Raw genomic sequence first — 27,602 nt, forward strand, 5'->3', positions numbered from 1 at the left:
CTTGATCTCCATGAATGGGGACCTCCTATTTGTTATCCCAGAGACAGATAGACCAGATAATGAAAACAGATGCATCAGACTACATCTATAGGTCCCACTTTCAGCAGTTATGCGTTCACAGCTCCTGGTCCAAGCAGTAGATGAAGAAATGTAGAATTATGAAAAATGATGGCTATTCAATATGCCATGCTGGCTTTCCAGCTTTTTTCTTCAAACAATACCACAATGAAATGGCACATCAACAAACAAATGAACCCTTTCATATTGTATCCAGTGCATCTGGCAAACATCTCTCCCAGTATTCCATTGAAAATCTTATTTCTACAAACACTGTGGTTAAACTATTCTTACAGCATGCATTCTATATGTGGCCACAAAGTTTCTGTACAATTCCCAGCCTGGGACCTGAACCTCATAGTAGAAGAAAATGTGTCTCATTTTAAGTTTACCATTAGAGCTGAGCTGGAAGACTGTCTAATCTGTAGTGGTAATCTCATCCAGAAGGATCTCTGAGGTGAACTCTGTGATGTGTAGGAAGTCTTATGCCATTTTCCACAAAGAGAAAGTTTTCTTGAAAATAAACCCTTCTTGAATGCAAAAATTACTTCATCTCTTTCCCTCAATCAATCTTTCAATCTTCTCTGAGAACAAGGGTGGGAGTATTTTACACTTCTTAGATGTGCATAGATGACTAGGATGGCAGAACTGCAGTCTTTAGCAAAAACTGATCAGTGGTTTCCTTCATGCTAGGCAACTGAATTCACTCATTAACTAAGCATTTTCCGCAAGGGTGGCAAAATGTACAAACTTCTGCTATGACAGGCATGGCGAAAGTCTCACTAGGCAGGTCAAGGCTGAATCAACTAAGTTGGCTCTCAACACTGCTGCTTTCTTCAAAAGTGGAACTGCTCAGAGTATTTGTAGGTTGTCACTTGGACTTCCAAATTTGCCTTCTTTAAGCACTACAAGCTGGATCCCCTATCTGGAAGTAAGGAAAGATTCGCTGGTGCTATTTCACATGTCATGTTATAGTCATCAGGCAATGTTTGGAGTCAGGACTGCACATTGCAAGGGTTTCTGCACATTCATGTTGTGATACTTATGATAAACATAGTGCAGTTATGTGGTACAGCATAACCATAAATAGTTGAATGAAAAGATAATTGCTGTAAAAGAGGCTCCCACACTCCTTACAACTGATACTACCCATTTCTAAACTCAAATTTTTCTGTTAGGTATAGTGTGTACTGCTGCAGAGCTGTGTGTAGGTTTTTAACAGTGGAAGGTTACTTATTTTTGCAGCACACTTTTATCATTTAGAATTACTTCAGATTTTATTTAATGTGTTTTAATTACTAAGCGCAGTACAGCAAAATTACCATAAGTGAGGGTGCACTCTATCTTGACACCAAGTTCATAAGGCAACATTTTTATACAAGAACAGTCATCCTGAATCCATCATGCCACAGCAAGTGGCAATAATTTGCATAATCCTTTAAATCCACATTTTTGCAGGGGTGCACTTCTGCATCCACAAGGGGGGGGTTCTCCTACCATCCAGTCAACAAATATGCTATCTCTGAGGATGCACCAACCTAACAGAAAGGAAATACGGTTAATTCAAATGCAAATCATGTAATATGAATTTGTTTTGGGGTGCCCTGTATTTGCATTTCTTAAACTTGGATTACACTTGTCTAAAATAATCTTCAATTTCCAAACTTATTTTTTTTAAAGGAACTTTTTTTTAATCAATCACCAGTTTAAGTAACTGCATGCCCATGCAAACATGCCTTACTGTAATTTATTAACACACAGCTAATAACTATCCTAGTACCAAGGTTGGCATAATGGTTAAGGTGTTTGCCTTACAGCCACAAGGTGCAGGGTTTGATTCTCACATGGGGTAATTGGCTAGGCTTAAAAAAATGGTCCACAAGGGCAGTTAGCCTAGTACTAAAACTAAGTATATATATATATATATATATATATATATATATCTATATATGTATATATATGTATATATATATATATATATATATATATATATATATATATATATATATGTAAGTATGTATATATGTATATATATATATATATATATATATATATATATATATATCTATATAAAAAACACAAATAATAACATACTGAACTTGTAATTCACATTGAAGGTTACTTTCATCCTGTGCACCTTATCTTTCATTTATTAGAATTCCTGTTTAAAAATAGAATGAGAGACTTCAAAGTACTTATAATAACCCTAAACCAGTTTATAAATACACAAATTGAACAAAAAAAGTTAACATAAGTTTATATTGTGACGTCCCCACTCTGAGCCAGTAATCAAGGAGCCTGAATCCTCACCACTGGCACTGGAGAGGGACATTCACTTGAAACAAAAAGGGATACACCCATTATTTCCAGATGCAGCTCTCTGCATCAAGAAAAATTTCCCTTAAGAGCACACAGAAAACACACTCAGTCCGGGGTCTGGGTTTCTCTGTCTCCCTCACCAATAAGACTCCTCACTGGCACAGCTGTAGGGTTGAATCCTCAGCTCGGTGTCCAAGCCAAGTCCTTCAGCACCCTCTATGTGAAACCAATGCATGTTAAGTTGTCAATCTCGCCTTCATTCTTGCTGGATGGGTTCGGAGCCGATCCTCGGCTCCGACTCGGCCAATACTAAAGCTCGAGAGCTAATTCCACCGGCTCGAGGCTCCCCTATATCCCACAATGCTAGGCGGTAACTACTCAGATCTCGTTTGCCGCTATAGCTGACGAGGTGCGCTTTTCTACCGGCTCAGGCAGGTTAGTTCAAATTTACCTTTAGGTACTTCTATAACCCCCCTTTTAGTTCTAATACATATTCTTTAGTTTAATTTTAACTTTTAGATATATCAACCCGTATTTGTCGAGCCCCCTTCCCTTTTTACCCTTGTTCTAGGCCTTCGGCCCTTCCCTTACCCTAGTCCCTTATTAGATTAGCGTTGTAGGGGCTTGTGTGTGTGCTTTTTTGTATTAACATTAATAATTTATTTTTTCTGTAGAGAGTGTTTGGATTGTGTTTGTGTGTGTTAGCCTCTCTTTTTTCACTATGTCTAAAGACAAGGTCTCAGGCTTCAAGAAGTGTGACTCGTGCTGTCAGAAAATGTCTCTGACAGACGGTCACACTTCTTGTGTGTATTGCCTGGAGCCTTTGCACCTGCAGGACTCTTGTGCTTTTTGTCATGGGTTTAGCCCTAGAGTCCTGCAGGAACGCAAGAATAAACTTATCTTGCGGGGCTTATTAAAGCCTGAAGGCCCCCCGACTCAATCTGTGTCGGGGAAGCCTTCAAAAACTTCCAAGCAGTCGGCTCCTGCTCCTGAGTCGACTGCTGAGAAGTCTAAGCCGGCTTCGACATCGGCTCCGGCTGGAGCCGATGTTTCTAATCCTCATGTTGTTACCTCGGCTCTGGCTGGAGCCGAGGCTGATAAGACTTTGTCGGCTCCGATACCCTTATCGGAGCCACATTCGAGAAAGAGGTCCAGGTCCCCCTCTATCGGATCCGTGCACTCGGCGCCAGGATCCCCTCTCCTTTTGGAACGAAGTCACAAAACTCATTCCTCTCGGTCTTCCAGGTTATCAGACCATGATTTTCAAAGGGTGGTGAGTAGACTTCTCAAGTCCGAGGCACTGGCCCAAATGCTACATAGCCCGACTCACCAGTCAGTGGCTATTCCCGTTCCCCAATACATTCCTCCTCCGACTCCTTCGAGTTCGGAGCCAAGGCTTGTCGGAGCCATGACTGTCGGTGCGTCGGATCTGATACCTTCCATTTCGGCTCCGTCGTCTGCCCCGATCTCCTCTTTGGAGGGATCTCGGCGCCGAGCTTCCCTCATCGGCTCCGAGGGGGCGAGTGGCATCGGACCCTTGTCCGACCCCGCTCTCCCTCTCGGCACTTCGGCATTGGTGAGTTCGGCTCCGACATCGGCTTCGGAGCCGTCTCTGTCGGTGCAGGGGGAGGTCCTTGTCTCTTCGGAGCAAGGGCCTCAGGCCTTGCCTGACAGGGGTGCCTTCGAGGTCATGCGGAGCGTGCTAGAACCAGGTTCTGCCCCACAGTCAGCTCCTTCAACCCCTCCATCTACAGTGCCTGCGGTGATTTCTACTCACCCCCTTGTCCCAGACCGCAGAGAGCCAACTCCTCAAGATTCCTCCTCTTCCGAGGCCTCTCCTGACCCTGCAGGAGATACCCCAAGGAAGAGGCAGTGCAAGAGGAAGCACATTGACTCCCCTGAGTCTATCACCTCTGACACTGACTTAGAGGAATCCGAAGGGTCCCCTCGATCCCCCTCTGAGGATGTCTCCTTTGCTGACATCCTTGAGATCCTGAAACAGAGGGGGAACTGGCCAGCCCTTAATCCTTCGGAGGATGAGTCAGTGTATCTTGAGGCATTTGGTTCTCGCCCTTCTACCTCCTGGGTGTCCCCTCCCTTTGACCCCCTTATGGAAGTGGTGGCAAGGAAGGCTTGGACGGCTCCTGACTCAGTGGAACCCACCCGAGGAGACCATCCAAATTTATTACTGCCCCCAAAGACAAAGAGTTTTTATCCAAAGGTGTCCCTGTTGATGCCATGGTGGTGGCTGCGGCCACAAAGAAGGAGTTAGCTGATCCTTCGGTTCCTGTCCATCCTCCTAATAAGGAATCTAGGACCATGGACAGGTACGGCAAGTGGATGTTCTCGTCAGCGACCTTTTCAATGCGGTCGCTGAACTACTTATGCCACTTCACTCATCTCCAAAGAGATTTACTCAAGGATATGGGTGAACTGATGAAGGATCCTACAGCTGAGGGGTTCAAAGACACAATGAACTCCCAGTTGGCAACCCTAAATTCCATCGTTAACTCCTCCATGCGGCTGGTCTCATACGCAGCAGATGGGGCGAGTAGAGCCGCAGGCACAGGTGTTGCCTTACGACGGCACGCCTGGATGCGGCTATGCAACTTTGCGGACCCTTTCAAGGCGTCCTTCACCAATTCTCCCTTTGATGGATCATCCTTGTTTGGTCCACAGGTGAAGGATACATTGACCAGGTGTGAGGTAGAAGGTAAGACTCTCTCTGCTGTAGGAGTCCGTTTTTCTACCCCTTCTAGACCCTATCCCAAAGGTCAAAGGGGACGAAAGATGTGGTTCCACAAACAATCCCAGGGAGTCTCATCTGACGCACAAGGCCGATTCCCCTCTAGAGGCAGAGGGGGGAATAATAATAGACGCCGCCCTAGAGGCAGAGGAGGTCCGCAAAACCAGGGTAGCAGAGAAATGTTCTCTGACAAACCCTTTCAGCACCCTGAGGGCTGCCCGGCTGTCCACCTTCGAGGCAGTCGGGAAGGTTATCACTGTACCCAAAAGCCTGGCTTTCCCTTACTCAAGACAAATGGGTACAGTCGATCATATCCGAGGGTTACAAAATTCCCTTCATTCACATTCCAACCCAACCAAAAAGATCCCTTCCAGATGTTCCACCTGGTCTAAGGGAACAAGCAGCATTAGAAATTTCAAAGCTGCTATCAAAAAGAGTCATCCAATCAGTCCCGGCAGACCAGCAAGGATCCGGAATCTACTCCAAATTCTTTTTGGTACCAAAAAAACAGGGGACTGGAGACCCATACTGGATCTCAGCTACTTAAACAAGTTTGTCAAAAAAACAAAATTCCGGATGGTCACGCTACAGTCCATTCTACCCTTCTTGGGTCAGGACAATTGGATGTGCTCGATAGATCTTCAGGACGCGTACTACCACATCAAAATGAACAGACGCTCCAGGAGATATCTCCGCTTCAGGCTGGGAGCCAGTCACTACCAATTCAGGGCCCTGCCCTTTGGTCTCACTACAGCCCCCGTGTGTTCACCAAATGCATGGCAGTGGTCACGGCTCACTTGAGACATCAAGGATTCCAGGTGTTTCCGTATCTGGACGACTGGCTCCTTACTGCCACCACCAGACATCAGCTTCTCCTATCCAGGGACTTCACCATCCAATCTTGCCAAGCTCTAGGCATTTCAATAAATTTGAAAAATCTGCCTTGTCGCCTTGTCAGTCTATTATTTTATAGGCCACCTTAGATACACGGACTCTTTCAGCCAGACTCACAGAGCAGAGGGTGTCAGACATTCGGAACCAAGTGTCCCTTCTCTTACAATGTGTCAAAGTCAAAGCCAGACTGGTGTTGAAGGTACTAGGACTCATGGCAGCAGCTATTCCCCTTCTCCCCTTAGCTCGCTTTCACATGAGGATCCTCCAATGGATGCTGTTTACTCAATGGTCCTTTCAACAACTTCCGATGTCCCATACCATATTGATAACTCAAGCATGCAAGAATCATCTGTCTTGGTGGATCACATCACCTCAACTTCTCCGAGGAAGACCCTTCACTCCCCCCCCCCCAGTTACCACGTTGACAACAGATGCCTCCCTGATCGGGTGGGGGGGGCATTATCAGGGCAGGACAGTCCAGGGCATGTGGCAACCTTTCGAGTGCCACTTGCACATAAATGTCTTAGAGATGAGAGCAGTTCTTTTAGCGTTGCAAGCCCTTCATGACTCTCTTCCCACGGGGACTATTGCAATTCAAACGGACAACATGTCCGTAGTGTGGTACATCAACAAACAAGGCGGAACCAGATCATACCCTTTATGTCGAGAGGCACTCAGACTTTGGCAATGGGCGATCTCTTCTCAGCGTTTTCTGATAGCAACACATATTCCCAGGAAATCCAACGTTATTGCAGACAAATTGAGCAGAGCAATTCTCATGCCACACGAGTGGTCTCTAAAGAAGTCAGTTCTAGAAGAAGTATTCCTAAGATGGGGCCAGCCTTGCTGCGATCTTTTTGCTACTCCCCAAAACAGCAAGGTCACGACTTCTTCACTCTCTTCCCATTACCAGGCCATCCCACCAGAGACGCTGTAGTCCACGATTGGCCCCGGGGACTTCTGTATGCCTTTCCCCCCTTTCCACTGATACCTCAACTAATTCAGAAAGCCATCGCCTTGAGAGTAACAATGATCCTCATTGCCCCTTACTGGTCTCGACAGATATGGTTTCCCTTTCTTCATCGTTACCTTTTGGAGCAGCCTTGGCATCTGGACCCAGTACCAGATCTGATCACCCATCAATCGGGTCAGCTGCACCAATCTCTGTCTTCTCTAAACCTCACAGCATGGTTTCTCCGATTCCAACCTTAGCCAGGCTTCCCTCAATATCTCGCTCGGTCCGAGATATCTTGATAGCCTCTCATAAATCTTCTACCCGGAAGATTTATAGTAGCAAATGGAAACGTTTTTCCTTTTGGGCATCATCAAAAAACATAGATCCCTTTACTGCACCTATCCAGTCTATTTTAGACTTTCTAGCAGAACTCTTTCATTTAGGATCTTCTGCATCAACCATTAGAGTTCAATTGGCTGCCATATCAAATTTTCATGTTGGTGTTTCAGAATCCAGCATCATGGCTCACAAACTCTGTAAAGCCTTCTTAAGGGGTGTATTTCTTCTCAAACCTCCAATCAAAGACCCCCCCGCCTCAATGGGATTTGAACTTGGTTCTGGCATCTTTACTTCTTCCCCCCTTCGAACCGGCGGCTTCATGTTCTCTGAAGTTGCTTTCTTGGAAGACACTTTTTCTGGTAGCTATAACTTCAGCGAGAAGAGTATCCAAACTCCATGCTCTGTGCAGTCGTCCTCCTTACTTAGTTTTTCACAAAGACAGGGTATTCCTCTGTACTAATCCATCCTTTTTGCCTAAAATTTCTTCTCAAATTAACCTAAACCAAATTATTGATCTCCCCATTTTTTTCCCTAACTATTCAAATAGGTCGGAACAAAAGCTACATTTTTTGGATGTTCATCGCCAACTGAGATATTACTTAGACAGGACTAAACAATTCAGGAAATCTGATCAATTGTGGAAGGTAAATTGGGCCTTCCAGTCACTAAAGTATCCCTTTCTAGATGGCTCACCTCTACAATTACCTTCATCTATGAGATCAGACATCAAAAACTACCCTCAAGACCTAGAGCTCATTCAACTAGGGCATTAGCTACATCCATAGCTTTTCAGGACAGGTTGCCAATAGATTCAGTTTGTGCAGCAGCCACCTGGGCTTCTCCTCATACTTTCATTTCACATTACAAATTGGACATGGTTTCCAGAAGCCGTGCCAAATTTGGTTCCACTGTTTTCAAGAGTCTGTTCCGATAGGCCACCCGGGATAAGGTGCTAGGGACGCGGTCCCATCCAGCAAGAATGAAGGCGAGATTGACAACTTAACATTAAGAAGTTATGTACCTACCATAACGTTCCATGTTAGTTGTCTTCTTCTCGCCTTCTTTCTTGCGTCCCACCCTCCTTCCCCCAAGCCTGGACAGACCGACCGGAATTCTTTTGTGTTTTTCTTCCGAAACTTGTTATTCCCACACAATCTCCCACCTCTTCTATCTTTACTGAGGTCTGCCTTTCCTTTACACAGATTGTTTGAGGTGGGTTTCCCGACTCCATTCTATGGAGACTAGGATTGCTTGGTATAGCTATCAAACGAGATCTGAGTAGTTACCGCCTAGCATTGTGGGATATAGGGGAGCCTCGAGCCGGTGGAATTAGCTCTCGAGCTTTAGTATTGGCCGAGTCGATGACAAAAAGCACAAGAGTCCTGCAGGTGCAAAGGCTCCAGGCAATACTCACAAGAAGTGTGACCGTCTGTCAGAGACATTTTCTGACAGCACGAGTCACACTTCTTGAAGCCTGAGACCTTGTCTTTAGACATAGTGAAAAAAGAGAGGCTAACACACACAAACACAATCCAAACACTCTCTACAGAAAAAATAAATTATTAATGTTAATACAAAAAAGCACACACAAGCCCCTACAACGCTAATCTAATAAGGGACTAGGGTAAGGGAAGGGCCGAAGGCCTAGAACAAGGGTAAAAAGGGAAGGGGGCTCGACAAATAGGGGTCGATATATCTAAAAGTTAAAATTAAACTAAAGAATATGTATTAGAACTAAAAGGGGGGTTATAGAAGTACCTAAAGGTAAATTTGAACTAACCTGCCTGAGCCGGTAGAAAAGCGCACCTCGTCAGCTATAGCGGCAAACGAGATCTGAGTAGTTACCGCCTAGCATTGTGGGATATAGGGGAGCCTCGAGCCGGTGGAATTAGCTCTCGAGCTTTAGTATTGGCCGAGTCAGAGCCGAGGATCGGCTCCGAACCCATCCAGCAAGAAAGAAGGCGAGAAGAAGACAACTAACATGGAATGTTATGGTGGGTACATAACTTCTTATTATTGTCCCTGCTCCAAGTAGCTGACACAAACACACACACACCTGGGAAAGGCTGACATGGATTTACTAGCTATTCCCCCTTCTGCCCAGACTCTAAGGTAGTTATACTGCCACCAGACACCCCAAAGCCAGCTACTCCAAGGCTCTTACAAGGGTACCCAATTATACTGAGTGAAATTAATATTAATACAGATGGTAATATTGCCCAAACAGCCAGGCTTTCAGGAGTGGCCACAGTGTCACTAATAGATGTAAGTACTCTCAAAAGTTAAAATACTCTCTAAAGGACTAGGCATAATGAAAAGTTTAAATATATTTAATAATAATAAAAGAACATGAAAATGCTAAATACATATTTACTATAAACACCAGAGTTTCAATCACAGGAAATATTAAAAATAACACAGATGGAAAGGTTCAGACAGTTACAGAAAAAAACAGTACTTAACTAATCTCACTATATTTTCCTGACTGATCTAAAGAATTATTATTCATGGTTACTTACTAGAGCAAAGCAAGATGAAGTAAGTGAGAGATCCTTCTTTGTCTGGTTACAAAAACAGACTGCTCTGAGACTTCAGTCGAACCTAGTATTAAACATTAGATGTGAAGTTGTTCAATCTCGCCGTTCATTCTTCACTGATGGGTTCGGAGCCGATCCTCGGCTCCGACACGGCTGACTAGCAAGCTCAAAGTTCTCCAGTAGCTCGAGACCCAACCCCATATCCCACATTGCACTGCTGGAATTACCTCAGATATAGTTTGCCGCATCACGGATCTCTTGGTTTCCAGCGTTGCTCGAGACTATTATTGGGAGTTGTCAACTTTCAGCAAGTTTTATATTTCAGTTTTTATATATCTTTGATTAGTATATAATTCTAGCTAGTTAACAGTTGTTTTCTGTGTTCCACCCCTTTCCTCAGTAAAATCTTTCACTGCCTTCGGCCTTTTGGCCTTAGGCCCTTTCTTATAGTTGTTGGTTAGTGTTCCCTTTTTGGGATTCTTGTTATTGGATTGTTTAATCCTATTTATCTTGATATAGTTACTAGTTGCCTTTTTGGGCTGTGTGTATTGTGTGAATTAGTTAGATTTCTTCTTTAAATAGCTCATAATTAAACAGTGTGTTTCCTTTATATTGGATTTTGTAAAATGTCTGAAGAGAAGGAAAAACATCCAAAGTCTGGGTTTAAAAAAATGCCCAGACTGCGGACAGAAAATGTCTGTCACGGATGCCCATGTGCAGTGTGTTTACTGTTTGGGTGAGGTGCACCTGCAAGAGTCATGCAGTATCTGTCACTCCTTTTCCACCAGAGTGCTTGCAGAAAGGAAGAGGAAGTTAATTCATAGGGGTATTATCAATCACCCTTTTTCAGAGGCATTGTCTGACCAGGATGGGGCCAGCAAATTGTTCAAATCTTCCTCTGAATCCAGGACTAAGAAAGGAAAAAAGTCAGAAAGTGTGGTGGCTTTGGCTCCACTATCTTCGGAGCCTACAGTCTGTTCTTTTCAGAACCGGGACACTGCTCTGGAACTGGTTGCCGAAAAACCTCCATCGATACTGCTCCAATCGGCTCCATCTGTTCACTCTTCCAGTTATTCTGTCAGCCTGTCTGATCTAGATATTGACCGGCTGGTTCAGAAACTCTTAAAGGCACCAGGCCTAGCTAAATTGCTGTCAGCTCAGACCCAATCGTCGGAGCCAAAGTCCATTACTTCTGAATTGTCTGCTCCTCCTCAGAGCCATACAGGACCTTCGGAGCCGGAGGAGGCCAACCTGATGATTGTGGATCCCTTGGAGCCGACACCTGCTCCAGTGTCGTTGGCTCCATCTGCTCGGACTTTCTCGGCGCCGACCGGGGACTCTAGCAGCCGACACTCTCCGGTCGGGTCTAGGGAGGATAGTTGCACCGACTTGTCAGGGCTGACTCTCCCTCTCGGGGCCTCGGCTCGGATGAACTTGGCTCCTACCTCGGGCTCAGAGCCCACGGCTTCGGTGTGGGAGGGGATTGCAGCTCCTTCAGATCCATTGACTCCTCCTCATCGGAGCTGAGGTGCATTCAAAGCCATGAGGCGAGTATTGTCTCCTAAGACTTCCTCATCTCAAGGTCTGGCCTCTTCTTCCCCTAAAGTGCCTGTGTCAGTTTCTGTTTCCTCTGGTCATCCCAAGTGTAGAGACCCAGAGCCTAAGGTAGCCCCACAGGGCACTCCCTGCTCTTCTGAGACCTCTTCAGAAGTTCCCCCTGAAGATGTCCCCAGGAAGAGATTATGCAAGAGGAGGAATTTGTACTCCCCACAGGAGTCTCTCACATCAGACACTGACTTGGATGAATCAGAAGGGTCCCCTAGATCCCCCTCTGAGGACATCTCCTTTGCAGAGATTCTAAAAATTCTTAGAGGGGTGATTGGCAGTCCAAGAGCCCTACTGAGGACGAGTCGGTTCTCCTGAAGGCGTTCGGGTCTCAACCTTCCACCTCTTGGGTATCTCCGCCCTACGATGAGCTTATGGATCTGCTCTCTCATAGGGCGTGGGAGTCACCAGAATCTATGGAACCTGTTCCTAGGAGGCCTAATAAGTTTATTTCTGCCCCCGTGGATAAGTCCTTTTTGACCAAGGGAGTTCCTGTTGATGCCATGGTGGTGGCGGCGGCGGCAGCCACCAAAAAGGAAATGTCTGAGACTTCCTCGTCTATCCATCCTCCTAACAGAGAATCTAGGATCATGGATAATTATGGGAACACCATGTTTAGTTCAGCGACTTTCTCACTCAGATCACTGAACTACTTGACGCATTTTACCAGACTGCAGAGAGATCTACTTAAGGAGTTGGGAGATACTCTTCAGGGTGCTGTAGCTATGAGAGTATCCGACAAGATTGCCACTCAGCTCTGTACCCTCAATTCGATAGTCAACTTGTCCATGCGTCTCATATCTTACACAGCTGATGGTTAGAGTAGAGCTGCAGGTACAAGAATTGCTCTTCGTACGTATGCCTGGATGCGACTGTTCCTTCACAGAACCCTTCAAGTCCTCCTTTACGAATACCCCATTTAATGGCTCATCTTTGTTTGGGACAAAGGTGAAGGAGACTTTGACCATGTGTGAGCAAGAGGGAAAGACTCTGTCTGCTGTCGGAGTCCATTTTTCCACCCCTACTCAACCCTTTCATAAAGGTCAGAGGGGACGAAAGATGTGGTTCCGAAAAGCCCAAGGAGCCTTTCAAGACACACGTGGAGAGTCCCCCTCCAGAGGCAGAGGAGGGAGTTACAATGGAAGAAGCCGCCCTTGCGGCAGAGGGGGTCCTCAACACCAGGGTGACAGAGATCACTTCTCTGGTCAGTCCTACCAGCGCTCCTGAAGGGAGGCCCGGCTGTCCTACTCTGGAGGCAGTCGGGGGTTGCTTGTCATTTTACCAAGGAGCCTGACTAAATATAACAAATGACATTTGGGTACAAAGTATCATTTCCAGAGGGTATTTCATATCGTTCTCCACCCAGCACCTTCCCGTCAAAAAATGCTGGGCGTTCCACCCAGTCACATGGGACAAGCAGCAATAGAGGTACGCAGATTGCTAGAAAAAAGAGTCATCCAGCCAGTCCAGGCAGATCAAACAGGATTCAGAACTTACTCAAGATACTTTTTGGTTCCAAAGAAAACAGGGGACTGGAGACCCATTTTGGATCTCAGCAGACTCAACCAATTTGTGAGAAAAGAGAAGTTCCAAATGGTCACGCTACAGTCCATACTCCCGTTTTTAGGGAAGGACAATTAGATGTGCTCGATCGATCTCAAGGATGCGTACTACCTCATAAAGATGGCCAGGCCATCCAGAGATCACCTGCGTTTCCAGCTTGGAGCCAATCATTATCAATTCCGAGCTCTGCCCTTTGGTCTCACTACAGCCCCCAGAGTGTTCACGAAGTGCATGGCAGTAGTCACGGCTCACCTGAGGCGTCTGGGATTCCAGATGTTTCCGTATTTGGACGATTGGCTCCTTACCTCCACCACTAGGCATCAACTTCTTCAAGCGAGAGAGACTACTCTGACACCGGCTAGGCATTACAGTCAACTTCGAAAAGTCTGGATTGTTGCCATCGCAGCATATTGTTTTTATAGGGACAGAATTAGACACATCAACCACCAGTCTTTGTCTTCCACCAGAAAGGATTTGTATTCTTCGCCAACACATCATGTCCCTGGTATAAAAGAACAGAGCACCAGCTGCAGAGGTATTGAAAGTACTAGAATTAATGGCAGCAGCAAACTTGGCAATCTTGTTAGCAAGGATGCATATGAGAATCCTCAAATGGCTTCTATTCATGCAATGGTCTTACCAAGAACTTCTGAGTCACATGATCCTGATAACAAATTCCTGCAAGAAGAATCTTCAGTGGTGGTTGATGTTTCTTCATGTCACAATAGGATGTCCCTTCATGCTACCCACTCCAGTTGCCACTGTGACCACGGACGCTTCCCTGATAGGGTGGGGGAGGCTTTTTCAGGGAATGACTGCCCAAGGCACATGGGCAGATCAAGAATCACATTTGCATATCAATGTCCACGTTGCAATACTTTCAGGACTCTCTTCCTCTAGGGACAATTGCAATACAGACAGACAACATGTCAGTGGTCTGGTACCTGAACAAGCAAGGCAGGACCAAGTCTTATCCCCTTTGCCAAGAGGCCCTCAGAGTATGGCAGTGGGCAGTGTCATCCCAGTGCTTTCTGTTAGCAACGCACATCCCGGGCAAATCCATTGTCATAGCAGACAGACTGAGCAGGGCAATTTTATTGCCCCACGAATGGTCCCTCAAACAAGAGATTGCGGACAGGATTTTCCGCAAATGGGGCCAGCCTTCCTGCGACCTGTTTTCCAGTCATATCAAAAACAAATGCAGAATTTATTTTGCCCCGATTCCTATGCCAAGTCACTCCCCGAGGGATGCTCTTGTCCACGATTGGCCCCCAGGTCTCCTCTATGCATTTCCACCAATTCTCCTGATACCCAGATTCTTACAGAAAGCAAAGTCACTGGGACAGATGATCATCCTTATAGCCCCTCATTGGCCTCGGCAGATTTGGTTTCCATTTCTTTACCATCACATTCTGGAAGACCCATGTATCCTGGACCCAGTTCCGGACTTGTTGACACATCCATCAGGGGATCTTCATTCATCATTACAGACACTGAAGCTAACCGCTTGGCTGCTCCAATTCTCTGCATAGCCAGGCTTTATAATCTTTCCCATGACACTAGTCAAATTTTGTTGGCTTCCCATAAACCTTCTACTAGAAAATTGTATTGTAGTAAGTGGAAGAGATTTTCCATTTGGGCTTCTTCCCATAACATTGACCCTTACCAAGCGCCATTGTCTTCTGTTTTGCAATTCTTGACATAAATTTTCAACAAAGGAGCAGCAGCTGCTGCGATGTGAGTACAATTAGCTGCTATATCTAATTTCCATCTAGGGATCGATGGATTGAATATTATGGCGCACCAATTGCCTAAGGCTTTTCTAAAAGGTTCTTTTCACATGAGGCCTCCAGTGAAGACACCTTACTTTCCCTGGAATTTGAATTTTATGTTATCTCGCATCATTCTTCCTCTTTTTGAGCCTGCATCATCTTGTGAACTAAAATTTATATTGTGGAAAACTATCTTCCTAGTAGCCATCACTTCAGCCCGCAGAGTGTCAGAGCTCCAAGCCCTGTCCATCAAACCCCCTTATATGGAGTTTCATGCTGATAGAGTATCTCTCAGGACAAATCCATCCTTTTTGCCTAAAGTATGTTCTGAGATTAACATTAATCAAGTCATTGAGTTGCCCGGTTTCTTCCCTAATCACACCAACAAATTGGAATATATGTTGCACAAACTCAATGTTCACAGACAACTTAGATTTTATTTAGATAGAACAAAAGACATTAGGAAATCAGATCAGCTTTTTGTGTCTTTTTCTGAGGCCAGGAAAGGTAAACCAGTTGCCAAAACAACCCTGTCTAAGTGGCTGTCGGATTGTATCACTTACACATATTCTTGTCATAACATGCTCTTGTCTAGTAAGGTGAAGGTTCATTCAAACAGAGCAGTTTCTACCTCTTCAGCCTTTCAAGCCAAATTACCTTTGGACAACATCTGTGCAGCAGCCACATGGTCTAAACCTCACACTTTTATAACTCATTACAAAATGGATAAGGCCTCCAGGGACAGGGCTTCATTTGGTTCTACGGTTCTAAAGAGTGTACTTCCGTGAGCCACCCAAGATCAGGGTGCTAGGGACGCTACCTATCAGTGAAGAATGAATGGCGAGATTGAACAACTTCACATAAAGAAGTTATGTACTCACCATAACGTTCCATGTGAGTTGTTCCATCTCGCCTTCATTCTCACGTCCCTCCCTCCTTCCCCCTCCTGGCTGGCAGTAGACCTGGAGGCTGTCTCCATCCTGGTTTTTCAATGCGTCTTCATTCCTAGGCAGAATAATTATTGTACTTCTATATGGTACGCAGCAAACAAGATCTGAGGTAATTCCAGCAGTGCATTGTGGGATAAAGGGTTGGGTCTCGAGCTACTGGAGAACTTTGAGCTTACTAGTCGGCCGTGTCGTAGCCGAGGATTGGCTCTGAACCCATCAGTGAAGAATGAAGGCGAGATGGAACAGCTCACATGGAATGTTATGGTGAGCACATAACTTCTTTTTTTAGTGATAGATTACAGAATGACATCACATACATCTGGTCATCTGATTTCTGGTTCCCATGCAACCCCCATTGCTAGAAACTGCCCAGATTTAGCACTTATGTGTCAATATTGCACACACACACACAGAGCCTTGCTGCGATCTTCTGCAGCTCCTGAAAGTCATAAAACAGTTTCAAACCTCCACCCTTCCAGGGTAGCAATTAGTTCACCCCAGTGACAATGCAGAAAGCTTCCTAGTATAGACGTTTTGTCGCTGGCTGCATTGAGAACTGTAAGATAACATCTTTATGGCCTAGGCCCAGTAATTTAATTTCTTATTATTTTCAAAGTTAGCTGGAGCTGAGCTTAACCTCTTCTCTTCCAGTATCATCGGTTAGCACATGCATGTTTACAGATACAATACAGTCAGGACCTACTGTTGGTACATTTTTAACATAAGCAACTTTTCAAATACATTTTTCAGCATAAACATCTGTACAAATCAGTTTGATATGCAAATGACATATAATTCTTTAAAAAATTCCAGCTAGCTGTTCTGGCATGTTACATCATCCACTGCCCTACTTCTCCTGACATAGGTGACAATACCTTACATTGTCACATATATAATGTGCCATGTAAATTATTATTCTCATAAATAAATATTGCAAGATAAAATATAATATTAATTGCATTTAAATTCTGATATTCTATATTTAGAATCCGTCCATAATCCTGCTGATTGGATAAATATGTTATTTACATAATCACCTCTAAAAGACAATAGGAAGCCAACCAATAAAACAGAACAATAAAATAAAGAAATAAAAAGACTCAAATTTCAGCTTTGTCTAAAGCACATCATTGTATATATGTTGTACAGTCACCTGGCCATATATTAAGTCTATGATTATTTTTTATTGTAATACCGCTGTCCCTTTTATCCATGTTCATCACTGTAATAGTATCCTCTACAATTTTGGTCCCATTTTATTTACCATTTTCTTATTATAACCTTCTTGACTGCTGCCATCAATAATGTCACAGTAGCTTATTTATTTCTGTATACTACATCTGCTTATAACCCATTGACCTAAGTGTCTTAGTGGTCTATACACTTCAACATTGCTTTTTTTTTTTGTGCTAATTGATGCGCATCCACATTAAAAGTATTCGGTGTGGAACATGCCAAAAATGTTTCTATGCACCTTCCCCATCTCCAGCATAATTTGTACATTCAGAAACATCATTTTCAGCCTCTTTTAAATATAAAAATATTTGTGTAAATACTTCACTGTAATTTTTAAACATCCTAGATTCAGTAGAATACCTTTTCAACTGACAAATCCATTACCACTTCACTCTATCAAACTATAAAGCAATTTTCCATTATTGCCTGAATTTAACTACCACGTTGCACTTGAATTTTTTTAAAGTCTTATATGCTGAGCTAATCAACACTTTTACTATGGGCCCAAGCTTCCAACTACAAAGATGTCAGTGCTGGATGTGTATTATTTAACAGTTCGTTAATACCCATTTGCTTTGAATTTCCCCCAATGATTTCATATTCAGTCTTTACAGCATTATGTAAAGAAAATTGTTTTGTTGGCCTTGAGACAAAGTACCCTAATTAGATCCTATCCAGAACTATTCACAGTAGATAACATTACTCCTCCTTTCCTTTCATAGTCACAGACCTGCATCACACACACCCCCACCAAACCTCATATTGATGTCCTAGTTGGGTGATAACAAGTTGATCTGAAGAATAGCCTCTTGGGTTACTAAAATATTCCTTAAAGTCCCCACTGAGTTCTTTAAAACACTGGGAGAATCCAGCCACTTAATGTAATCTTCCTAGCCCATACCTGTCAACCTCTTAGTGCAAAAAATCTGGACAAAGGCCCAAAAATAGGGACACATTTTAATACTGCCCTAGAAAGTTGCTAAAATAACAGGATTTGCGCAGCCATGTATTTTCTGAGGGATATGCAGTCCGAAACTCAAAGGTATGTCATTATTTAGTGACTTCAATCCTCAGATCATCCCAGAGATTTTCCAGAAAAATGCAAATTTTTATGAGGAACAGACCAAAAATATGAGGCAAATATCTGAATATTCTGCAAAAATCTGGGCAGCTATGACATATGACCTAGACAGAGATTTTGTTAAAATCCTCTGTATGGGCGCTACTCAAAATTGTCAACCTTTTCCACTTACTCAACTCATTATAATTATACATTGTTAACAAATACATTATTTTCATCTGTATATCATCATGATATAAATGATGATCTGGAACATTTAGTCCTCCTACTTCTGTAGAAAAACACATTGTTTCATAAGGCATCCGTGAGTTACCTTGATCCCAGCTTTCAAAAATTACTTGGTATCTCTGCCAGAAAAGACTGTAATACATATAACAGTGAAGATGTTGCAAAAATGTGATACTTGTACACACTTTAGTCCAACTCACTTTCATATCCTGAACTCACCCTTGAAGCATTTCTCCATTTCTGTATTAACAGGTTCTTCAAGTAGTTTCCCAAATATTTAACATGGTTAGAAATGCTTACGTGAGTTACTTTCCTCTGACCTACCTTACTCCTCTATACATTTATACAGGGCCGGGCTTGCCCCCCTCCACCCCCAACACCCCCTGCAAATTATATATACCAAGTCTGAGATTGCACTACAGTGAAGAAAAGGGTACATTTCCTGATCCTTAGTGTATCACAATCTCCATTCAGAAGCTTAAGAGTTTTCAAAAAGTTGATCACATCATCTCGACCATATGAATTTTGAGTTTTTGAAAACTCTATCAACTGATAGGGATATAGATATATATATATATATATATATATATATATGTGTGGTGTGTGTGTGTGTGTGTGTGTGTGTGTGTGTATGTATGTATGTATGTATATATATATATATATATATATATATATATATATATATATATATATATTTTTTTTTTTTTTAAATGTGTGTGTGTGTATCTGTATCAGTATTTATATCTGTATCATCCATATTTATCTTTATAGCTGTATTTACAGCCAAAGGTGTGTATTTGTGTCTCCGTATGCAAAGTAAGATCCATAAGAGGAAAAATACCAAGAAGTAAAGAATGTTTTCTACTACTTCTGAAAAGATAATTAATTTTTTCTAGTAATCCAATCCAAATGAATTGATTCCAAAATAGCAGAGCTGTAGGGACCCTTTCCTTTCCATGCTCATGAGGAAGTGTGAATATGCTTTATATGACCCTGGATAGATATAGCAGTTCTCAGACTACATTTCTAAGTGTATTTTGTCTCAGAGTTGTAGATTATATCGGACTGTGATAAAACTAATCGTGTATAGAACTTTAAACACTTTGGCATTGCATCTGCTTTTTGTCTGTCCTCATTTTGTTTGTTATACATTTGTGTAAAACTAAAGTATTAAAAGACTACTAGTGCCACCTTCTGTTTTGTATTTGAGTACAAAACCATATGCTAAAACATAAATTACATACCGTAGTATCAAGCAAAGAGTTTCTTTTGTCATGAAATGATACCTTGATCTCTAAAAAAGGAAATGAGGTTTAGAAAAAATAGAAATAAACCTGTGTTCTTTCTTTCTTAAATTATTTTCAGGTGCTATAAAATGCCCAGTCTGCAGCTTTATTTATGGTACTAAATGGGAGTTGAACCGACATTTGAAACACAAGCACAGATTAAAGCTGGTGGAAGTTAATGGAGAATCAAAGTGGGAGGTAAAGTAGCAGAACCCATTACATGTATTCATTCTTAAACTTTAACTATTTTTCCAGCTTATCTTTTGTTTTTTGAAATGTTTTCTGATTTCCTAAGTTAGTTTTACTGTTAAGAAATTTTGGCAAGTGGATGTGGATGGATTAGCCAGAGTCATCTTGAGGCAAGTGGATGTGGATGGATTAGCCAGAGTCATCTTGAGCCAGGTGCGAGCTCAAGTACAAGCTTGGGTAGGATTCGTGGTCTGACAGATTAATGAGTTGAGTCAACAAGAAGGCCTTCTGTACTACTGCATCAAGTTTTTTGAACATACTGTGATCCACAGGTCACTCTCCTTATGCGGTCTGGGAGACTGCCCAGTTCATGAATCGTGGCTACAGCAAAATACAAGGCATTTGTTGTCTTGCTCACAAATCATAGTTATGACTTTCATTAGTAATGTAGACTACACTTCCCTGCATGCATTGCAGTACTGAAGGGTAGTCTCTGTGAAAAAGCGCACAATAATGTTTTATGGAATAATTTCAAATGCCTTTCTTAGGTTCATAGGTGTGTACTAGGCTAATGGCCCTGGAGCCTTTACAAGCCTAGCCCATAGGATTGCCTTGGTATTGTGCCACCCGACCTTTGTTCCCAGTGCCTCTGTCAAGTAAAGCCACTGGAGTGATCCCTGGGGTGAATTTGCTATTTCCCATCCACTCATCAAGATTTCTCTTGAGGAAGGCCAGTGAGGTACTCTGCTTGACATGTATGGGAAGTCTTTTCCGTAGCATGTGCAGTCTCTGGTTTATGAACCTGTCCCTCCATCATGTTCTGTTGATTGTGGTAATGAGGTTGAGGTCTCTGGTGTGTGAGGTGCAGAGGGATCAGGATTTCTTTAGATGTAGCATTTCTAATAGAGCTGGGTCAGACATGGCTTTGTAAGTCAAGCAGAGATCACCTCTAAATAGGTGATATGAGACAGAGAATAGTTGGAGTTGTTTTAGTCTGTTCATATAGGGCAAATGTTTAAGGCCTAGGATCCTCTTTGTGAGGTACTTTTTCAGCCTCTCCAGTTGTTGCAGGTGTCTAGTGAGGTACATGTCAAATGGGATATTGTACTCGATGAATGGCCTAATGAGGGAAGAGTAGAGGGAGGCAATGACCTCTTTCTTTCTGGATGCAAAACCCTTAGTAATGAGATGTGCCACATAGAAGAACTTTCTGACCACAGTGGCAATGTGGTGGTCAAAAGAGAGGTTGCTGTCAACCTGTGTTCCCAGATCTCTTATAACGCCTTCTATGTTCAGTGGACTACCATCGATGTGGTAATTCATGGGAACCGGGTTTTTCCCAAAGGGGATGATGACGTATTTTTTGGCATTGAGCTTAAGGCCATGGTTCTTACACCAGTCGTTGGTCTGACTAAGGCCTTTCTTTAGGATGTCAATATCATTCAGGGAGTTAAGAGCTCCCAACTTGCAATCGTCTGCACCCTTTGTCAGCCAGAGTCCCTTTGTGTTGGCCTGGACTTCAGAGACGTAGATACCAAACAGGAGAGGACCCACGACCAAACCCTGTGGGACTCCACTCATGACTGGTTGTCAGTCTGACTTGGAGTCAGCTACTTTCACACTGTGGGTTCTACCTGTCATCCAATTTGCAACCCACCTAGTGATATAGGGGTTGATGCTTAGCTTAGTGAGTTTTTCTATGAATCCTGAATGGTATCTAAGGCCTTGGCCAGATCAAGGTAGGCTGTATGAACCACCTTGCCTTCATCCACAGCTCTGGTGACTGACTCAAAGAAGTTGACCAAGTTGAGCAGGCATGATCTGCCCTTCACAAAACCTAACTGTGTGGGATCCAGAGTTTGGATATTCCCTATATCCTTGTTTATTAGGTCCATAATGATGCGTTCCATAGCTTTGCATATCAGACTCGTTAGGCTAATGGGGCGATAGTTCCCAGGATCTGTAGTCACTCCTCCTTTGTGGAGAGGGATGACTGTAGCAGTGCGCCATTTCATAGGGACAAAGTCTAAGGTGAGGCTGTGATTGAACAGGGCACGCAGGTGAGGTACCAGATCACTCTATAGTTCATGTAATACACAGCCAGGGATATTGTCAGGTTCATAGGTAGGTACTAGGCTATTGGCCCTAAGGCCTATATAAGCCTAGCCAAAAAGGTACCCTGGCTTTTGCCACCCAAGAAAATTATTTTCCTGTGCCCCTGTCGATCAGAGCCACAGAAGTGATCCCCAGGGTGAATTTCCTATTTCCCATTCAATCATCAAGATTTTTCTTGAAGAATGCTAATGAGGAGCTTTGATGTAGAGAGGTAGTTTGTTCCAGAGTATGGGAAGTCTCTGGGACAGGAATCTATCCCTCCAGCATGTTCTGTTTATTGTGGTGACAAGGTTTAGTTCCCTAGAGCATGTAGCTCAGAGGGGTTGGGATTTCTTTAAGTGGAGCATGTCCAACAGCTCTTGGTTTGACATAGCTTTGTATGTTAGGCAGAGATCACCTCTGAGTAGGCGATATGCAATGGAGTAAAGCTGGGGTTTTTTGAGATGGTCTTCATAGGGCATCTGTTTGAGGCCAGTAATCCTCTTTGTGAGGTATATCTGCGGCCTTTCCAGTTGTTGTAGGTGTCTTGTGAGGTACATACCAAAAGGGGCATTGTACTCTATAATGGGTCGAATGAGTGATGAGTAGAGGGGAACAATGACCTCTTTTTTCCTGGATGAGAAACCTTTTGTGATGAGGTGTGCTACTTAGAAGGATTTCCTGCCTACTGTGGCGATGTGATTATCAAAGGAGAGACTGCTGTCCACCTGTGTCCCAAGGTCTCATCACACTTTCGGTGTTATGTAGACTACAGCCTATGTGGTAGTTCATGGGTATAGAGTTTTTACCAAAGGGGATGACAATGCACTTTTTGGCATTGAGCTTCAGGCCATGGCTTTGACACCAGGCATCTGTCTCAGTGAGGCCCTTTTGTAGGATGCCCACATCGGTAAGAGTTTCGATTATGGCTCCTAGTTTGCAGTCATCTGTGAACTTCATTAGCCAAAGACCTTCTGTGTTAGCCTGTACTTCAGATAAGTAGATACCAAACAGGAGAGGACCCAGGACTGAACCCTGTGGTTCTTCACTTGTCACTGGTCTGAAGTCGGATTTGAAGTCTGCTACTTTCACAGTGTGGGTTCTGTCAGTGAGCCAGTTGGCAACCCATCTTGTGACATAGGGATTTATACCTAGTTTAGTGAGTTTATAATTCCAGAGTGGGGGATGGTGTTGAAAGCCTTGGTGAGATCTAGATAGGCTGTGTGAACCACCTTACCCTCTTCTACGGCTTTGGTGACTTCTTCAAAAAAGTCTATCAAGGTTTAGGAGACATGATCTGCCATTTACAAACCCGAACTGGGTGGGGTCCAGAGTTTGGAGATTACCAATGTCGTTGTTTATAAGTTCCATGATGATATGTTCCATGGCCTTGCAGACCAGGCTTTTCAGGCTAATGGGGCATTAGTTCCCGGAGTCCGTGGTGGCTCCCCCTTTATGGAGTGGGATAACCATCGCTGTGCCCCACTCAGTGGGCACAAAGCCTGAGGTGAGGCTATCATTGAACGTTGTACTTAGGTGGGGTGCCAGTTCGTTCTGTAGTTCATGTAGAATGCAGCCTGGGATGTTGTCAGGTCCCATGGATGCTGTGTTCTTGGCTTTGGAGAGTGTGGTTTTTACCTGTGCAGCCATGATTACAGAAACTTTGCATTCTTCCGGTATAAAGATGGGCCCTTTAGGGTGTGACAGGGGGGTAAAGTTAGCACTGAACCTATCTGCCGGGATGTTGGCAATATCAGTTGGTTCTGTATATTTAGTGCCATTGTGCTGTAACTCAGAGCAGATCTGAATGTTGCCATTGAGATTCTTGACATAGCTATAGAATGCTTTGTGGTTGTCTTTAAAATCAGTGTCGATTTTGTTTTCGTAACTAGCTTTTGAGGATTTTATGAGGGAGCTCAGCTTCTTACTGAGGCTGACCAGGGAGTTCCTCCAATCATGGGATTTTACTCTTTTTTGCAACAGTTTCTTTCTTCTGTTGTAGAGTTTGTTTATGACAGGGGACCACCAGATTGGCTTCCTTTTTTTGGTGGATAGCATCTTGGTTCTGTTAGGGATAGCAAGATCCATGCACTCGTGTAAGTGCTTATAAAGTGCATTTGTGTAGGATTCACCTGTTGTACCTCTATTGTCCATCTGCATTGGTTTCGTAAAGTTTGTCACTTCTGTCTTAAGAAGCGTGAAGTTGGCTTTGGAGAAATTTTTTACGGTGATTTCCCTAATGGGGGGTGGGTGTGGGATGTGGATATGTAGGGTGATTAGCTTGTGGTTGGATCTGACCAACGAGGAATTGACCTCTGGTGTGGAACACCGGTCGCCTATGTTCGTAATGACCAGGTCTAGGATATAGCTGCCCCTGTTGGGGGTGGGGATAAGTTGATCCAAGGCATTGGAATTGATGAATTCCAGAAAAAGTTGAGCAAAAGAGTTGGTACATGAGTAGTTTTCCCAGATAATGGTGGGGTAGTTGAAATCGCCCATTATTAGGGTGTTGGGTTGTACCCTAATATTTTCTAGTGTATCAAGAAATGAGGAGTGGGAATCCTGGGGCATGGTGGGGGATCTGTAGCAAGCTACAATTTGGATTGCAGTCTTGTCCAGAGTTAGCTGCACTTGGATAATCTCGGATGCATTATGCTGAGCAGCTAGCCTGTAGGTGTGGATATCCTTAAGGACTATGGACACGCCTCCGCCTTTAGTGTTTCAGTCCAGGTTAGGTGGCCGAAAGGTGTGGTATGAATTATAGCCTGGTAATGCAGGGGTGCTCTCTGGAGCCTTGAACCAGGTCTCTGTCACTGCTGTATTCTTGGCCTTGGACAGAGTTGTTTTAACCTGTGCAGCAGTAATACTGGGTGCCTGGCAGTCTGCTGGTATTGTGACTGGTCCCTTGGGTGGGGAAAGGGGAAAAATTGACACTGAATCTGTCAACCAGTATATTGGCAATGTCTGTTGTCTCGATATATGAGGTATCATTGTGCAGTAGCTCAGAGCAAATTGGGTATTGCCATGGAGATTCTTTAGATAACTATAGAAGGCCTTGTGGTTTCCCTTACTATCTGCTGCAATTCTGTTTTCATAGCTAGCTTTAGAAGATTTGATGAGGGATCTCAACTTTTTGTTGAGGCTGATAAGGGAGTTTTTCCAGTCTTGGGACTTCACCTTATTCCGCATCAGTTTCCCCCTTCTGTTGTAGAGTTTGTTTATGGCAGGGGACCCCCAGATTGGCTTCCTTTTTTGGAGGAGAGCATCTTGGTTCTGTTGGGCATGGCGAGATTCATGCATTTGTGTAGTGTTCCTACAGTGCATTGATGTATGATTCAGCAGTCATGCAACTGATCTCCATTAGTATGGATACCATGAAATTAGCCACCTCTGTTTTTAGGAGCCCAGAGTTAGCTTTGGAGAAGTTTTCCATGTGTTTATGGCAGGTTTATGGCAAGTTTTTCATCAGTCTTTATGGCAGGGGACCCCCAGATTGGCTTCCTTTTTTGGAAGAGAGCATCTTGGTTCTGTTGGGCATGGAGAGATTCATGCATTTGTGTAGTGTTCCTACAGTGCATTGATGTATGATTCAGCAGTCATGCAACTGATCTCCATTAGCATGGGTACCGTGAAATTAGCCACCTCTGTTTTTAGGAGCCCAGAGTTAGCTTTGGAGAAGTTTTTCATGGTGGTTACCTTTGTTGGGGGGGGGGGGGCGTGGATTTCCAAGGTGATTAGTTTGTGGTCAGATCTGACCAGGGAGGAACTGAAGATTGGTGTAGAGCAATGGTCACCCATGTTAGTAATAACCAGGTCAAGGATGCTGCTAGTGGGGATCAGAACAAGCTGGTCCAGGGCATTGGAATTAATGAATTCCAGGAAACGTTGGGCAAGTGTATATGGTACATGAGTAGTTTTCCCATCTCTTCCAAAGCATTGAGGTCTGTCAGTCATGTCATCCCAGACAGACAGATACTGGATCCCTTTATAATGACACCAGAAACTTAACCAGTTGTTGAAATCAATCATTTTCTGCTTGCACTGTGGTATTATTCTGGGTGATGGTAGGATGCTGCTCAGGGCTAGGGTCATACTTGCCTGGGCTACATAATCCAAGAGCTTCTCCATGTCTCTTTTCATGTAGTCCAGGGATGATCAAATGATTCACACCTACATGTACAATGACAGAGTCATATTTGTACCTATTGTTGAGGGACATGAGTGCATGTGTTATGTGGCAGATCCTGGAGCCTGACAGGCAGCTGACTGTTAGTTTCTCCTTATTCACACTAGTGAGTGGGACATCAGTGTTCCTCACTATCGAGTCACCTATGACTAGTGCGTTGGGCATGCTGTTTTGCCTTAGGGGTTTGGTTGAGTGGCACACTGTTTAGGAGAGTTGTATGTCTCATGATTAGTGTTGTGGTGGTCGAGTGCATTTTTGCCTTGGAGGTCTGTGCTGTTTGTGTAGATTTTTATTGAGAGCCTCTGCGAAGGTGGGTGTGCGGTTTGTGTTTTTGTGTGAAGGCAGTGCTGGTGTGTGTTCTGGAGGGCTATGTGTTCATGTCGTGTGGTGCAAGTGTTGACCTTCTCCTCTTGACCAGCTATTCCAGTCTTGACTGGAGAGTGCGTGGCTTCCATTTTGGATATACAAGTGCAATTCTCGCAAATCTGAGTATTGGGAGGAAAGAGGAGAATGTTGTCAGTGTACATGAGGTAGTTGCTACATTGCTTCTGGATGCCCAAGTTCACCAGGTTAATAGGAGAAAGCACAAGGAACTGACCTTAAGACATGCCTGGAGGGGTGGGCATTAATAGTAATTACTGGAGTTGTTTCCTTGTAGAAAGTTTAGTGCTGGTAGAACTTTTGTGTGCTACAATAATTGCTCCAAGAAGTCTGGTAAAGTGCTAGACTAATAGGCTAGTAAAAGTGCAGGAGAGGAGAGAACTATTTAATTTAAGGGCAGGAACGGCCCTAGGTCAACTGGTGCCCTAGGCAAAAGGGCTTCACGGTGCCCCCCACCACACCACCTGGTGCCCCCATCCTGGTCTACCTACACCAAATAAATACTGGAAAAGCGCCCCTGCTAGACCGGCGCCCTAGGCGACCGCCTAGTTGGCCAATGCCTAAGGCCGGCTATGTTTAAGGGACAAATTGAAAAGCAGACTTTGGGACCACTCAGAAGCTTACAAACAGTCCTGGATAGAGCAAATCTGTATCTGGGCTAGACTAGTTACATGGAAGGTGGGAAATGGAAACAAGTGCAAACATGGGCTTTTAAACCAGAAAGTTGAAAGAGATGGAAAAACTGCCCAAACAGCCAATAAACTACAATTTCTGGGCCAGAAACCACTCCTCTTGTGATAGGCTACCTAGTGCTTACCACTCCCACAAATAAGCTAGAAGACTTCCCTCCAACACAGAAAGGCTTGGGCTCAAAAGCTTACATACAGTCCTGGATACAGCAAATCTGTATGTGGACTAGTCTAGTTATAGGAAATGCAGGAAAATAGCAAACACGGGCTTTTAAACCAGAATGATGAAAGAGATAGAAAAACTGCCCAAACTGCCAATATACTAAAATTTCTGGTCCAGAAACCACTCCTCTTGTGGTAGATAAGCTATGTAGTGCTTACCACTCCCACTGATAAGCTGGAAGTCTTCTCTCGAACATAGAAAGGCTTGGGGGGCTCAGAAGCTTACAAACAGTCCTGGATACAGCAAACTCTGTATCTGGACTAGACTAGTTA

At 43.8% G+C, this 27,602-nt stretch overlaps 1 protein-coding gene across 1 annotated transcript in view; it reads left to right on the forward strand.

Moving 5' to 3' along the window:
- Positions 1 to 27,602, forward strand: part of ZFAT (zinc finger and AT-hook domain containing) — a 1,471,085-nt gene that overhangs the window by 1,028,459 nt on the left and 415,024 nt on the right. Inside the window, exon 13 of the mRNA XM_044067201.1 lies at positions 19,648 to 19,766. Within this exon, the coding sequence (XP_043923136.1) occupies positions 19,648 to 19,766 (119 nt within the window). The remainder of the gene's footprint in view (positions 1 to 19,647; positions 19,767 to 27,602) is intronic.

Source organism: Protopterus annectens, chromosome 3.part1 (genome assembly GCF_019279795.1).
Source record: "Protopterus annectens isolate FY-2018-M chromosome 3.part1, PAN1.0, whole genome shotgun sequence".
NCBI lineage: Eukaryota > Metazoa > Chordata > Ceratodontiformes > Protopteridae > Protopterus > Protopterus annectens.